This window comes from Salminus brasiliensis, chromosome 23, assembly GCF_030463535.1.
Source record: "Salminus brasiliensis chromosome 23, fSalBra1.hap2, whole genome shotgun sequence".
Lineage (NCBI taxonomy): Eukaryota > Metazoa > Chordata > Actinopteri > Characiformes > Bryconidae > Salminus > Salminus brasiliensis.
The window spans coordinates 995,776-1,011,687 of NC_132900.1; the positions used below are offsets into that span (position 1 = coordinate 995,776).

Here is a 15,912-nt window from a genome sequence, read left to right on the forward strand (position 1 = left end):
GTCAGTGAGAGTGTCTACCTGTAATTAACTCTATATAACATTAGAATAAACCCTAATAAACATAAAGTCAGTGGTCAGTGAGAGTGTCTACCTGTAATTAACTCTATATAACATTAGAATAAACCCAAATAAACATAAAGTCAGTGGTCAGAGTGTGCTGTTGGTCAGTAAAGTTGAGATGTTGGTTAGAAGAGCACAGGTCTGGGTGATGATCTTCTCTGTGAACAGCAGCTCACCTCCTTCACTTTAATGAAGGACTGAGTAGATAAACTGGGAATACTGGCCTTCTTCCGGGAGTACTGGGAATGGAAAGGCATGTTAAATAAAATAATACCTAATAAATAATAATAATAATAATAATAGTAATAATAATAATAATAGTAATAATTTTCCATTGAATCTGAAGCACGTACAACAATCATAGCAAAAACAAGTCATTATATTATTCTTTTATTAGCTCAGATCAGAGCATAATGAAATTCTTCTGATTATATGATTACAAATAAATACAGTTTTGGTGGAGAATGGAGAAAAGAAACAAACAAACAAACAAACAAACAAACAAGTGAAAACAACAAACAGAAGAAAAGTAAAACTCACAGAGAAATCAATCAAAAAACAGAATTAGAGCAAATATTCCAGATTTTACAGCTGTCTTATTACAAGAGGACGATGATGAATTCAAAAAACGCCATATGCCATATTGACAAAGACAAGTAGAGGTCTACAACAACAACAACAACAACAACAACAATAATGAGAATATATAATAAATAACAAATAATAATGTGTGTGTAAAGAGCCGGCGTTCTCTTCGGCCGCCCCTGACCTCTGGGTCCTAGGGGTGCAGAGTTTGCCGGCTGCAGTGTTTTTATCACGCCGCGGGGGAGCGCTGTGTACCGGGTGTCGCTCCGCGGCGCAGCACCGAAACGCCGCTCCACAAAACCGGTAAAAATCCGCCACCATCCGCGCCTTAAACATGGACCTGCAGCCCCGCGGCTCAGCCTGCGGATTCTCGGCGAGCGTGTAGTCTCTCCCGAACCGACATTTCTTCAGTTTTGCTGCAAAATTGTCACTTTATAAACCTCTGATGGAGGGGATTTAACAGCAGAGTGACCGCAGCTGGACAGCACCTCCCCGCGCCTCGCCGCCACTCTCACCGGGACCCGAAGACGAGGTTTCGCTTTTTGCTTTAAAAGCTGAAAGTTAAGCTCGGAACAGACGCGATTCTCACTTTATAAAGCCCTGAAGTTTCCGCGCACGACGGTGAGTAGCGTTAATCCCGGACGCCTCTGCTAATGCTGCTAAAGCTAAAGCTGATCCAGAACCATGAGGGCCAGGCTGGGCCTGAGCTCAGCAGCTTCTCCTCCTGCAGCTGAAAAACACACAAAAACTCACAGCTGAACCTCATTCATTCCCATTTAACTGCTTTAATCCATCAGATCATCAGAATTCAGCCTAATTCAGCTCGGTTTTCTGCCCGCTCCTCTCCCTCTCCACGTCCTTGAAGTTATTTTAACTTATTTACTTGTTTATTAATGTCGGTTTGGCTTTTAAGGCTTTTATTTGCGTTGGATTGATTTATTTTATTGTGCATTTTATTCTTAAATTCAGAATCAGTGCTGATTGTTTGATTATTAAGCTTGGGGCAGTTATTGATTTCAGTTATTGGCAAATAAAATGAGCCACAGACCCAGCGGGACTTTTATTATGTAAAACTGTCTCTGCGTTTCATGCGTTTGTGAATCGACTCACTTTGTTCGGGATTTTTCTGAAACTCTTAAAATGCTGTAATTTGTTCGGGTAGCTGCTCAGGCCGCGCAGTTAAAGCCGGGAATCCAATATTACAACAAATACATTGATAAATAATCGATTTCTGAATTGTTTGTTATTTATTTCTTCAGTATTTGTGCTTTTATTTTGGTGTTTTACCGGCGAGAAACGCTGAGGGTCATTGACTAGCTGCTAGCTGCCGCTCGCGGGCCTGGTTAGCAGGCCTCAGTAGATTTGATCATTTAATAATTGATTGATTGATGAAATATTAGTGAAGATAAATGATCCGTGGTGTTTAAGGTCGTGGTTTAGGATTTAGTTTAAGTTCTAAATGGTTGGACTTGCGAGGATTTGCGGTGAACGAGCGAGGTTCCTCTAAAATGCAGCGCACGAGCTGCCATATGGCCACGAGCTGCTAATGCTAACAGGAAAGGTGTGTGTGTGTGTGTGTGTGTGTGTGTGTGTGAGAGCAGCCTAATTTCTCCAGGTTCCACTGTTTGAGTGAGTACACTATATGGACAAAAGTATTGGGACACCTGCCCTTCTGAAATAGTAACTAAGAAATCTCTACTGTCCAGAGAAGACTAGATTCTGGAGGAGCATTGCTGTGAGGATTTGATTGCATTCAGCACCAAGAGTGTTCGCTAGTAAGGTCATGATGATGATGGTGGTACTGGTACTCCTCAATGCTGGGGGGCTTTATACCCCTCTAGCTCACGCCTGGCATTAGGCAGCATGGAGCCAATAGGGTCATGATATTGATCTGCTCCAGAGGGTCCTATTCTATTGGCAGTACTTCTTCTCTACAGGGACTAGACAAGCTGTGTGTGTGCATTTGCACATCTGTGTCAGCAATGGGTGCAGCTTAAAGTAGCTGAATGCATTCATTAGAAGGGGCGTCCACAAACATTTGGACATGCAGTGTGAGTGAACAGCACTGTGTGAGATTGGGTGTCTGTTGATGGGTTTACATGGTGGGATTGTTGGGGTATGGGTTTAGGGGGATGGGGTGGATGGATGGTTGGGCTGAGTTCTGGAGAGTCACGCTGGGTGAAGATCTGACGATGCCACCAGGGGTAACCGCTGTTCTCCTTTGGCTGGTTGTTGGGTCTCGTAATGTTGATTCGGTGGATTCTGAGCTTCACTGTAGAGAAACTGACCCCCTCTGACTTTTTCACAGTGGAGGTGAATGGAAGCGGGCGTCGGTCGCCATGACTACAACACAGATACAGCCCATAATTTACCTCCTACCCAAACCCACCAGTGCAGCTACACGAGTCTTCTGAGTTTTATATGGAATGATGATGATGATGATGATGATGATGATGAAGGTAAAATAGTGAATAGAGAATCTGAACTAATGCAGTTCTCTTTAGGGACTACTTTCTGTAGCTGCACTACACCCTGCAGCATGTATCCCTCCACCATTTTAATGATCTGATTTTAAAAGCAGGTTCTAGAGCCGAACTCTTCTCAGAACTCTGGTAGAACCGTGTCTCAGGCATCAGGCAGCGTCTTCATCACCATTAGGTGAAGAACTTTCTGTGAGGAGCTTTTAGTAGAGCTTCAGACGTCTGCTTCCCTTCACCTCCACTGTAGAACCACAGCTCTGACTGGGGGAGCTTATCTAGAACCTCCACTGTAGAACCACAGCTCTGACTGGGAGAGCTTATCTAGAACCGAGCATTTCTCACCAATTTATAGTTGAACTATTTATGGTTTATCAGTGATGCTGGAAACAGTATTGCGCAACCCTGCTGCACACGCTCACCCAGAAGCTATCGCAGTGCATCCAACACCCAGGGCAGCATGGTGCTCCCTTTATACAGTGACACACGGTCACGAGGCTCCAGAGCTACACCCTGGCGTCTAGCCCTTCTCCCAGGTAGAATTACCAATCTGAGATACGAGGTTTTGTTCCGACAGGCTCTTCTGATGGAGTGCCGCTCCACAGGGCCTCTGAGGCTCTTCAGAAGGAGTTGGTTGGCCATCTGTCGGGATCAGAAAGCTCTGAGCTGAGAGCTAGCCACTTTTCCTTTGTGTTGGGGGTCATGAGGGCAGACGGTTCTTGACTATCCATGGCCTTTCAGTCTCAAACACTCGGCTCCTGCCCCCAGCCGCCCAGCTGCCGTCCACACTGACCCTCATCAGGTCGCTGACGGGAGGAGAATGTGTTAATCAGTGAACAGGCTGTTCAGTTTCACATGCTGTTCTAGTCAGTTTCTCTCTATTGATAAATGCACTGAGGACAAAAGTATTGGGACACCTGCTTATTCCTTGTTTCTTTTGAAATCAATGGGATTAAAGAGCTGATCCTGCTTCTGTTGGAGTAACTTTCTCTACTGTCCAGAGAAGAAGACTTTCTACTAGATTTTGGAGGAGGAGCATTGCTGTGAGGATTTGATTGCCTTCAGCCAGCTCATCCCAAAAGTACTAGATGGAGCTTCACCACCATCACTCCAGAGAACACCGTTTATCCGCAGCTCAATGCTGGGGGGTGTTATAACCCTCTACTAGCCCACACCTGGCATTATTTGGCAGCATGGTGCCAGTAGGGTCTTGAGTCCTATTCTATTGGCAGTACTTCTCCTCTACAGTGACTAGACACATCTGTGCATCATGTATTAGAAGGGGTGTCCACAAACTTTTAGAAATTATGCAGATGGGATGTGGGTGTTAGTCTGCCTTTAGTGTTGAGGGTGGGGTTTGTCCTGTTATCAGAAGGGACAGCGGACCCCCGCCCTCGCTGCCACACGCTGCAGTCGGACTTGCAGCAGCTAATTGCACCGTTAGTCTTATTTAAACTCCAGTCTTTAATTCTATTTAATGTTGTGTGAAGGTGGTGAATGGGCCAATAGAAATCCTGGATCACTGTCGTGTTGACGTCAGGCCTGCTGGGTATTGTAGTGAGTGAACACTAATAGACACACAAGGCCAAGTGGGGCTGTACCATGAGAAATACAGTGTAGCGTGGGGTAGTACGTCTCGAGTATTATGATTATACCTAGGCCAGTCATGGTTACTAAGCTTGCAGACCTCTGTCTTGGCCATTGTGTTCACGTTAGTTTCTGAGCTGGTATGTTGGCTTGGGTTGCTAAAGTTTTTTTTTTAATATTGCAATTCTAATGTCTATTTTAAGTTAGTTGCCTTTTTAACTATGGGTTAATTGCTGTATTCTATTATCACGATCATAAAAATAACACACACACATCGGGTCTGACTTCACTGTTCCATTGATTTATTATTAATTATTATTAAAATTAACTCTAATTTCACTCAGTTGATTGATCTGATTAGTGTATTGAGATTCTAAGTAGCAGTCCAGTGTTTGTTAGCAATGTTAGCCTAGCAACTCCTGTTGTAGATCAGCGATTGATCATATTTTAGATTTTTTTATTTATTAAACCCCAGACTGTCGCTTTAAGTGTTTTTGTCCTGTGAGTTTAAAGGTGTTGCTGGTGAATTTACCTGTGCTCCCTTCCTCCCTCCCCAGGTGGTTTGAAGAGAGGGCACACTACAGAAGAAGCTGACCCAGAGTCTGCTAAGAGCCTGAGATTTACAGAACGGATTCAGAGGTACTGCAGACACGGCGCTCGTCCCTTTTTTAGCGTCCCATAACCCTTTCTCTCTACAGTCAGTTGTTATTAGCATGGTAGACCTTCCTGAGATGAGTGCTTGTTCAGTCTCTTGTCATTAACTCCCATCCAGCTGATTTCTTATATACGTACCATCAGGCTCCTTCAGCTGATCCAGAGCTGTTCAGCTCCTCCGCTGCGTCCTCTTCGGCGGCCTCCTGTAGCTGCTGCCCGCATCACATTCAGAACTCTGACGCTTGCCTAGAAAGCAAAGCATGGTCCAGCCCCTCCAGACTTGATGGCAGTGGTCAAAAACGAATCTGTGCCAAGAGCCCTTTATGATCAAAGTACAGCTCCGCTCGACCCGCCTTTCTTAAAGGTGCACAGAAGACGAGCGTCTAGACCTTTTCCTGCCCTTGTCGTGGCTCCTAAAGCCCAGGGTCTTAGTCTTGAGTCTGGGCTGGCTGGCTCTAGTCTCCAGCAGATTTCTGAGGGGCCTCCGATTGCTTTTCAGATCAGGCGTCTGGTTCTGAGTGTAGTCTAGTAGTGTATCCTGATCAGCGACTCAATCTGAATGGGTTCTGCCAGTAGCCAATGAAAATTGAGAATGAAACATGCAGTTTTTTAGGCTGTTTTAATTTTGTGTTCCACCTTAAATGATGATGATTATGATGCAGCAGCTGCATCCTGGTGTGAGTACCTGTGTGCAACGGCAGGACCTATTTAAGGTGGAAGGGGAGTTTGTGTATAGCCCTGTTTGGGCGGGATTAGTTGGACTTGGGGAGGTGGGCTTATGTAATTATCACCAGACTCTATTTCTGCGAAGTAGAGAAAGTAACCTGGGGTTATGAGTTTTCCCCAGTATGGAGGCGCTTAGTCATGCATGGTCGTACCACGGGTCATGTGATGAACCTCAGTCAAATCCAGAAGACGACCCAAAGGGCACCTCAGAGGTGCACAGTCATTGTTAGCGTAGCCTTTAGCCTATATACATGTAGCTGCTCATTTTCACACTAAAATGTCATTATTGCTGTAAGTAGGTAGTCAGCCTGGGTGTTTTTGGAGGTGACCGCAGTGTGTAAATGGAGCGGCCGCTGCCATCTCCATATCCGATACTACGTTACCCCACCGCCCCTGGTAAAACTAATCCCGTCCGAATAGGGATTAAGAAGCCAGCTAGCATCTGTCTTGTATGTAGGCTGGCCTTCAGCTCCCTCTGCAGTCTGTATAGACCATGCTGACTCGGTCTTCCCACCCATGACCTCACCCAGAGCGGTTTCCATGTTTGGGCCAGTGGCACAAATGATGGCTCCACTCTGCGTCCCCTGAGTAACGTGAGCGACGTGTTCGGTTCATCGCAGTGTTTTTATTTTTAATAATAATTTGTTTTATTAAAAACTAATTTATTTACGTGTATTTATTTATTTATTTTTGGTAGTAATCAGTGAGGAAAGTGTGAGCTCAGTCGATTATAACCTGCTGACAGTGCTGTATCTTACCCAAGGCTTAAGTGGTGGGACGAGCTTCCCCTGGGTGTCTAAGCAGTAGTGTTGCTCACGGTCTTCACACTCTTACTCAGCACTTGTCTTGTGCTTTATTAAGGCTGACTTGACTGATAAGTTTTTCCATAACAGATGCCAATGTTTAGAGGTCAGGGTCAGCCAATGGCCGATTATGTGCTGCCAATATTATCTTTTTTTTTTTTTTTTTTTTTGGGCTGAAATCTAGACTTTTCTGCTTTGCATGCTAAAATGTCACACTAATAGTAAGTGGATGCGCAACGTTTCTGAACGTAATCATTTACTGAACACTGAACCACTTGAACCATTATTATAAAAAAATCAATTAAACTGGAAAATATAACGTGCTGCAAACACAACGTTCAGCATTTTTATATAAAAAAAAAGTCCAAGTAACCAACTGTGATTAAAACTTTTATAAAAATTTTAGTGCTCTTGACATTAAAAATCTAACAGCAGAAAACCCCTCGTTTCTGAGTGAAGGAAATTTATATTAATGTTACAGAACAATATAAAAAGGAATTTGCTTTAATTTCAGTCGTCTTCACTCTACCCTCTATCTATCGGCAGTAACACGGGCTGCCCGCAGACGTGCCTGACTTTAAATCAGTGCTACTAAACACTGATCTCGACCAATGCTGATATTTTTATTCATTTTTTTAGATGGACAATATATCGGCTGCATATATCGGTCAACCTCTACTTATGATTGTACTGGTCTAACTTGATTTGTTGGGCGTTCAGGCACACTGTAGTGTAGTTGAGTGTTGTGTGTCTTGGGATCCACTCTGACTTTATATTGTACAGCGCTCTGAAGAGCTTCTGCTAAATGCCTGAAGTGTGAATGATTGAGCGCTGTATCTTCTCGTGTGTGTGTGTGTGTGTGTGTGTGTGTGTGTGTGTGTATGTGAAGGCGTTTGCTGACTCATGCTGTAATTCCTCAGTTTGGCAGGCAGGTCCGAGGCCCCCTCATGCAGAACCACGGGAAATGAATAAACCGCCGCAGCCTATAGCCGGACCCCCCTCTGTCCCCCACCCCGCCCCATCCCCTGGACTCTCACAGGTGAGACTTAAGGTATCTTAAGTTACTGCAGAGTACATATCTGCTTTAATTACACTGCTTTAGACAACCATAGTGTTCTGATTCTTCCATCAATCAATTTCAGTGTTTCGTTTTGGTTCATTTTTATTTATTTATTTATTTTTATTTTTAAAATGATAATTTTTTAAACGCTACTCTGACCATGACATTGTCTACTTAAGATTGTTACTTGCCTAGATGATTAGAGATTGCCAATTATTAGAGATGCACCGATCCATCTTTTTCTGTTCCGATACTGATACGGTACATCAACTTAGCGTATTGTTAAATTAATAAATCATCATCATGTGGGAGAGACTTAAGGCATTACTTTACTTACTTTATAAAACGTACTATAACAAATTAACAGATACAAATGAACCCAATGTCTGATTATTGGTCACTAGATTAATAACTGTGCTGAACCTCGACTCAGTGTTGTCTGGGCTCAGGACTTTTATTCTGAAATTCGAAGTCTGCGAGACAGAAGAGGGGCTTCCTGATGTGAAAGACCAGTAGGCTTGCGTGCTGAGAGATGATGACTGGTTGAGGGCACCACACTTGCTGTTTGCTATGATGTGTAACGCATCTGTAGGCTGCTCTGATCCAGAGTTATGAAGCCTAGAATACCGGCGGTGCGAGAATCGAGTTGAGCTCGATACCTGATCAAGCTAATTTTGTTAGTATCTGGACCAATATCCGATCCTAGTATCTGATTGGTGCATCCCTGATAATAATTGAACATGTGGTGTTGATTGTTACTGTAATCACTTTTAACAGTGATGTTAAAACCTAGGCCTGTGTTTTGGCCAAAAAACTGTATCAGATCACGTTACAGGGGTCACGATTCAGTACCCTGCGATAAGATGAGAAACTGTTATGGTGTAAAAACAGTGTAAAATCTGAGAAAGGCAAGTTGATATGTATTATGATACTTTTTATTATTTTTATCTTAGGGGTTTTGTTCATCTATCCTTGCGTATTGGTTTTAGGGGCTCTTTTAGTTCCCCTTTTTATTTATTTATTTGTAATTGTTAGGTGCAAAGTTTACTAAGATTATTTTAGTTGGAGATTAATGCAAGATCAAGTGCTACAAGGGATAAAAATAGAATGTGTCCGGATGATTCAACAGCCTGTCTTCAGCTCTGACCGCCCCTGTTCATTTTTCTTTTGTTTACTGACAGGCTGCCTTCCCCCCTGGCCAGCCCCCTTCTGTTGTCTTTGGACCCCCACCACAAATGAACTCTGCACCGCAGCCCAGACAGGTACACACACCCCCACCCACACACACAGACTTCAGAGCTTCTTGTGGCTAAGCTAAATGTCTGCTCTAACTTGTTGCTTCATGTGATTGAGGGTGTGGGTGGGAGTGTATGTGTGTATGAGTGTTTGGGTGGGCGTGCACATTCGGGTCGATGTCCTTTTGGTCTCTGTTTTTGATCTCTCGCTCTCTCTCTCTCTCTCTCTCTCTCTCCTGCTGTCCCGCCAGTTCGCTCCAGGGCCGCGTGCTTTACATCAACAGGTACTAACGCTTTCACTGAGCCTAGTGTTCCGTTCGGATGCAGATCTGTGTGAATAAGAGCAGGACAGGCTTCAGCCCCATCGTTACAGTCCGTATTCCAGTGCGTCTGTATCGTTTGCTCCGCTGCAGTGAACAACTTCAGCACGTTTCCCTGAACTGGTAGAAAACCTTTAGACTCGGAGGCTGCACGGTTACTATCCGTCCTTAGACCCTTAACTATACCCTGTGCCGTCTACACCCTTGCAATACCATCTGTATCCCATAACCCATACCAGTCACCATCAATACCTATACTCTTACTCCTTCCTGTCCATACCCTTGTACCCAGCACCCTCCATACCCATATCCGGCGCTGTCCATACCCTTATTACTCACCATCCATATCCTTACACATTCCAGTCCCCATCAAGACCCTTACTCTTACTCCTCGCTATCCATACCCGTACCCAGCAACATCCGTACCCTTACTACTCACCATCCATATCCTTACCCATTCCAGGCACCATCAATACCTATACTCTTACTCCTTACTGTCCATACCCTTACTCATACCAGCACCATCCATACCCATATCTGGCGCCATCCTTACCCATTCCAGTCGCCATCAAAACCCTTACTCTTACTCCTCGCTATCCATACCCTTACCCGTACCCAGCACCATCCTTGCCCATACTCAGCGCCATCCGTACCCTTACTACTCACCATCCATATCCTTACCCATTCCAATCACCATCAATACCTATACTCTTACTTCTCACTATCCATACCCTTACTCATACCAGCACTGTCCATACATTTACTTGTACCCAGCACCATCCATACCCCTACCCTTACCCATACCTGCCACCATCCATGTTCTTACCCATACCGGTCACATCAATACCTATACTCTTACTCCTCACTATCCATACCCTTCCCCCTCTCTCTGGCACCATCCGTTCCTTTACCTTCACTCCTCACCGTCCGTACTACCGTTTCCCACCACCGTTCATGCTCCTACCCGGCACTATCCCCACTCTTACAGTTACATCCCTCCCTCTGTTTGTCCTCACCCATAACTCTTATAAACCCCGCCATATCCATCTCCGTCCATATGGCAGGCTTTCTGACTGTTTAGGAGAACGCTTGATTACCGTAAGAGAACGGCGTGTACGCTACAGACGCAGTGGATGGAAACTGTCCAGTAAGAATTAGTCAGCAGCTCTTCAGTTTGTTAATGCCGATGACTTTCAGCTCCATCGTTGTCATGCACATGTAGATCCAGCATCTGCACTTTTCCCTTCCTGTGTCTGAGGTGATCCTGTTTGTGCTCACTGTGCTTCTCTTATTGCCTGATCAACACACTGTGCTCATGTCTGCTTTATTTGTGCTGCTGCTAACAGCTAACTGATTAACGGCTGCTTCATGTCCTCCTCTCTCGCTCCCTTTTTCTGCCTCCTTCTCTCTCTCTCTCTCTCTCTCTCTCGCTCTCGCGCTCCCTCCTCTGGTGTGGTGCGGCTGAAGGGTGGATTCAGGTCACTGCAGGTAACTTCATCTCTTTCCTCCTCCGTCTCTCCCTCCCTCTGTGTCTGGGCGTCAGAGCAGCGCTGCGCTCCGTACGGTCGCTCTGTGTTCTGTGTGCCTGCAGTCGTTCCTTCCTGCAGCATGGTGGCGCCGTTGCTGAGGAGATGGCTGTGATATAATGTGGTCGAACTTCTCAGTATGAATTCTGATCTTTAATCAGTGGGCGCCTTTTAAATGGCACTGAATAAGATTACATGGGCGGAGACCTGATCTTGGATCAGTGTTCTCTTGATCTTTGAGGTGTTGAATGATTATGGGTGCCTTAAACTTGGGTGACCAGCTGTACAGACTGATCGGGTCCTAGATATTACAGTGGTATTGAGTAGGGATGCACGGATATTGGATTTATGTATATGTGCGATAGAGATTATATTCTAAGTCATTTTGGAGCTTTTCTATTGGTCCATTTAACAAAAAACCTGCCAAATTCACATTATATCCAAGTGCAAACTGACCGTGCCTGTGTCTGATATTGATGTAGTAGATTATACAGCCATTTATAGTTTTATTGTATTAATATAATGTATGAAGTCTACAGCTTGGTCATGGTCGTAGTTTAAATGGTCATTTTTACATGTTTTTTTATTTGTCATTTTTTTCTTTACATGCTTTTATCCCCACATGTCAACACGCTGATGTTCAGGAGCTATGTTCTGATTAGCTGTGCCTCATTTGAAAGGCGCTCCAGTGAGAACTGCAGAACTACAGTATGAGTGGGTGTGGCTAGACTGGTAGGCAGAAGAGGTGTGGCTATGTAAATGAGTTGGTTATTTCTTAATTTCCTTAAATGGACTATACGGGCAGTGGTCCCTATCCCTGAGGCTCATAGCCCTGCGCTGGTTGTGCCCCTTTCTGTGACGCACCCACTTCTAAACAGTGGGTGTTTAAGGACCGCTGCTGTAGCCTGCAAGGGTGGGGTTTGTTCATTTGCTGGGTTTCTCAAAACTTTTAAACATCGCCCAGTGACGGTGTGGGATACCTGACAATATGGCTAATAAATGAATTTGACCACTTAATTCTTAATAATTAATAAGTCACCATCAGGACCGTTAAGGGCCTTTGTCACATTGTCCTATTAGGTTGTTTTAAAGTTAAAGGAGTCGTTAAAGCCGATCTGCAGCGCTTGTGGTTGAACAGACTGTGTGGACCGTTGGCTCTTGCTGAGTCAGTGTGTCTGTTGTGTAATCTGTCCTGATTATAAAAGGGTAGTGAGCGTCCCACTTGGTCACACTTTGACTTTATCATATTTGTTTATCTCAGTGTTTCCCCAAGACCTACAGCACTGCACTTTTAGACCTCGGCCCATGTATGCAAACTAGGCTCGAAAAAAGGCCTCCTTAGCCTCACCTGCTCAGCCTGTAGTGCTTTAGCCCTGCCCATTCTCTCTGCTGTTGCCCGTTCTCTGCGCCATTGGAGATATGATGTTGGGAAAGAGGCTGAACGTTGTTCCGTTCTTGGCTGTTGGGAGTTAAATGGATCCCTGCAGCTTCCCATGGAAGAAAGCATATTGCATATGGACCCTTTAAAATAGTTGAGTTTCCTAAAAAGCCCTTTCTTCTCTTCTGTTGTTACAGCAGTATTTCCACAATCGGCCCAACCTGCCCAGCAGTGCCCCGCGGGTGCCCCCCAGCAGCACACCCCGGGCGGTGCCGCCGGCCCATGTTTACCCTCCGAACTCCCAGATGATGATGATCCAGCAGCAGCAGCTGCAGTTCGCCAACTCTCAGGGCCCAGCATACTTCATCCCATCTGGACAGGTGAGGGTCCATAGAGATGCTTAAAGGGGAACTCCACAGCCGGAGTCGGGTTTGGCGTGAAACTGCCTCACTGTAAAGAAACTTGCCCACTGTTTTATATGTGATGGTAAAATAGTGAATAGAGAATCTGATCTAATCCAGTTTTCTTTAGGGACTACTTTCTGTAGCCGCACTACACCCTGCAGCATGTATCCCTCCACCATTTTAATGATCTGGTTCTAAAAGCAGGTTCTAGAGCCGAACTCTTCTCAGAACTCTGGTAGAACCGTGTCTCAGGCATCAGGCAGCGTCTTCATCACCATTAGGTGAAGAACTTTCTGTGAGGAGCTTTTAGTAGAGCTTCAGACGTCTGCTTCCCTTCACCTCCACTGTAGAACCACAGCTCTGACTGGAGGAGCTTATCTAGAACCTCCACTGTAGAACCACAGCTCTGACTGGAGGAGGTTATCTAGAACCTCCACTGTAGAACCACAACTCTGACTGGGGGAGCTTATCTAGAACCAGTTTCACCCCAAACCCCCACTCTAAATAATTTTAGCTGTTTTTACTTTTACATTCAGTCAGAGAATTAAAAAAAATCACAGTGCTGATTGTCTTGGCTGATGGATTAAGAGGAGTTGGGGATAATGCTGCGGGTCGCAAGGTCTGATCCCGAGCCATGCCGCTTTGCCGGTCAGAGAGCGCAATTGGCCATCCTCTCCCCTGGAGGGTAGATGGCTCTCTTACCTAATCACTCTTGAGCGATGTTTGTCGGCACAGCCGTCCATTAGCTGCTGCGGTGGAGTTGGGACAGTGTTTAGACATATTTGGAAAAACGCAGACTAAACGATGTCTCGTTAAACAAACAGGTGGAGATTGCTTCGTTGTGCAGTTTTAAAGACGGTCCCTCATTTGAATGCGACAAATGAAAGTGCCTGAGCAGTCAGACAGCTGTATGAATATTAATGAAGCCTTAATGTGCGTCCCTTAAATCGTCTGAGCCCTGACAGGAGTCGTAAACAGGCGTTTAGTGCTCAGCTGATGGTAAACCGAGGTTTAAATGATACCTGCTGCTGTTTAGAGAGTGACTCATTTCTGTTCTTTCAGCCTTTAACCGTCTTTGTTTTCTCTCTGAATTGCAGTACCGTACTCCATACGTTCCCCAGGCCCAGCAGTATTCTGTGGCCAGCCCAGCTACGAGCTTCTACTCCGGGACAAACCCTGATTATAGTTCTGCATATGGTAAGAGTCTATATTAAGCCACAGCAGACCCCAGGTCAGATTTCTCCAGTCTACCATCTCTCACCAGTGGCCGGTTCTCTCTCTGCTGGTTCTCTAACGTCATGGTGCTTTTAATACGTGCTTCCTGTTGTATCTTGTCATTCACTTCCTGCCCTCTTTCTCTCATTCCTTCTCTCTCTCTCTCTCTCTCTCTCTCTCGGCCTCTCTCTGTGTCTCTCTCTTGCTCTCTTTCCCTCTGGACCGAGTTCAGAGGCCTCTCTAGCAGCGAGGGAGAGGCGGGGGGGTGGGGGGAGAGGTTCGGGCCGAGAGAACGGCCGAATCTCTCTGCACGCCGCTCCTCTCACCTCCCAGCGCTACCCTGGTGAGTCTGGAACGCAGGGCTGCTTGTGTTTTTATTTATTTATTTTTATTTTTGCCATTAAATTCTGTTTTCCTGGAGCATGCACCTGCCCTTTTTGCTGCCGTGACCTCCACGGTGACCCTCGACTCCAAAGGCTCATGAGGCAGCATTGCATTTTGAAATTTGGTGGAATTCCCCTTTCAAATTTGAACCCTTCAGACTTGTGGTTCAGTTCGCCAGTATTGCGCTAAGTGTACACACATCACGCCGCCTCAGGAGTGTAAATTAGCCAGAAGTACTGCTCTGCCTCATGCGTCGTTAGTCGTGGGTCGTCTTGTGCATGCTTCTCTCTAATAGCTGTTTATGATCCAGTTTATTTCCACCATTATTTTAATCCGACGATTAAGCCTCTCAAAATCAGACCTTGCCACTTGCATGTGGATGAATCTGTGGTGCAGGTGGTGAACAACCCTGTTTCTAAAGGTGCTGGCACACACAGTTTATAATGAGCGCTGGGCAACCCTGCATTGTGGACTTTGCTTAGATTGACTGTGTGTGTGTGTGTGTGTGTGTGTGTGTGTGTGTGTGTGTGTGTGTATATAAACTTATAGTTAAATTGGGATTGTACCTAATAATAGTATTTCTGATCTCTCCTCCAGCTGGAGCTTATTACCCTGCTCAGCCACAGTTCCAGCCGCAAGTAGCCACCCCACCTGTTATAATGAACCCTGCCCAGCCGCAGCAGGCCCCGCCCCCTCAGCAAGCACCGCCCCCACAACACAAAAGGGAGCGCAAACAGGTAATGGAAAGTAGTTCAATGCTCAGCTCACTTAAAATGTAAGGCTGGGTGATATGATGATGATTTTATGGGAATCTGTACAAATTATCATGGATACTTTGTGAAATGCTTAAAGAACGATTTTTAGTATTTAAACAGCAGATTTTAATAAATTGCTGGCTGTCACGTTTTGTATGCAGTTAAAATTGTTTAAAATGATTAGAATTTGATTTCTGAGCCAAGTGAACAGCCTCAACAAATAATGGAAGCTAATGCCTCTCTGAAGACCACCATATCAACCACTAGTAATATCCGATAGATTTCCTCATGTGGTTTCTGGCCCTGTATGACTCCCTGTGATCTACTTGCATCTATACAGTTTGGTTTTATCCTCATTAGTACTTTCTTGCCTCTTCCCTCCAGATCAGAATACGAGACCCGAATCAGGGAGGGCGAGACATCACAGAGGAGATCATGTCTGGAGGAAGAGCTGCGTCTACGCCCACGCCGCCTCAGGTGAGCTCGCCGCTGGTGGCGTTGTGTGTTTACGTTTTCCTGGAGTGTTTTTATAAATACTTACGTGTGTGTGTGTGTTTTCAATCTTCTGGTCTTTTTCAGTCTGTAGGCCCGGAGATGGGAGGACCAGTGCAGACTAACGGCGAAACTGCACCGCCATCGGCTGCTGTCGTGATCCGCCCTGGTGAGTTTTTAGGATGTGTTCAGAATTGGCAGGTCTAGTTTGATCAAAACAACAGCTAGCATGATCGCTCTGTAAATCTGAA

At 45.2% G+C, this 15,912-nt stretch overlaps 1 protein-coding gene across 4 annotated transcripts in view; it reads left to right on the forward strand.

Annotated features, from left to right (window-relative positions):
- Positions 1-890: 890 nt before the first annotated feature.
- Positions 891-15,912, forward strand: part of eif4g1a (eukaryotic translation initiation factor 4 gamma, 1a) — a 33,498-nt gene continuing 18,476 nt past the window's right edge. The window contains exons 1-11 of one of the 4 annotated variants that reach the window (XM_072668951.1): positions 891-1,266; positions 5,267-5,348; positions 7,813-7,931; positions 9,134-9,214; positions 9,439-9,471; positions 10,975-10,995; positions 12,609-12,791; positions 13,913-14,012; positions 15,012-15,151; positions 15,554-15,646; positions 15,749-15,830. In XM_072668951.1, the coding sequence (XP_072525052.1) occupies positions 7,857-7,931; positions 9,134-9,214; positions 9,439-9,471; positions 10,975-10,995; positions 12,609-12,791; positions 13,913-14,012; positions 15,012-15,151; positions 15,554-15,646; positions 15,749-15,830 (808 nt within the window). In that variant the 5' untranslated portion in view covers positions 891-1,266; positions 5,267-5,348; positions 7,813-7,856. Of the gene's footprint in view, positions 1,267-5,266; positions 5,349-7,812; positions 7,932-9,133; positions 9,215-9,438; positions 9,472-10,974; positions 10,996-12,608; positions 12,792-13,912; positions 14,013-14,292; positions 14,374-15,011; positions 15,152-15,553; positions 15,647-15,748; positions 15,831-15,912 lie in introns of those variants that run through there. The other 3 variants (XM_072668952.1, XM_072668953.1, XM_072668954.1) reach the window with 3 other exon arrangements.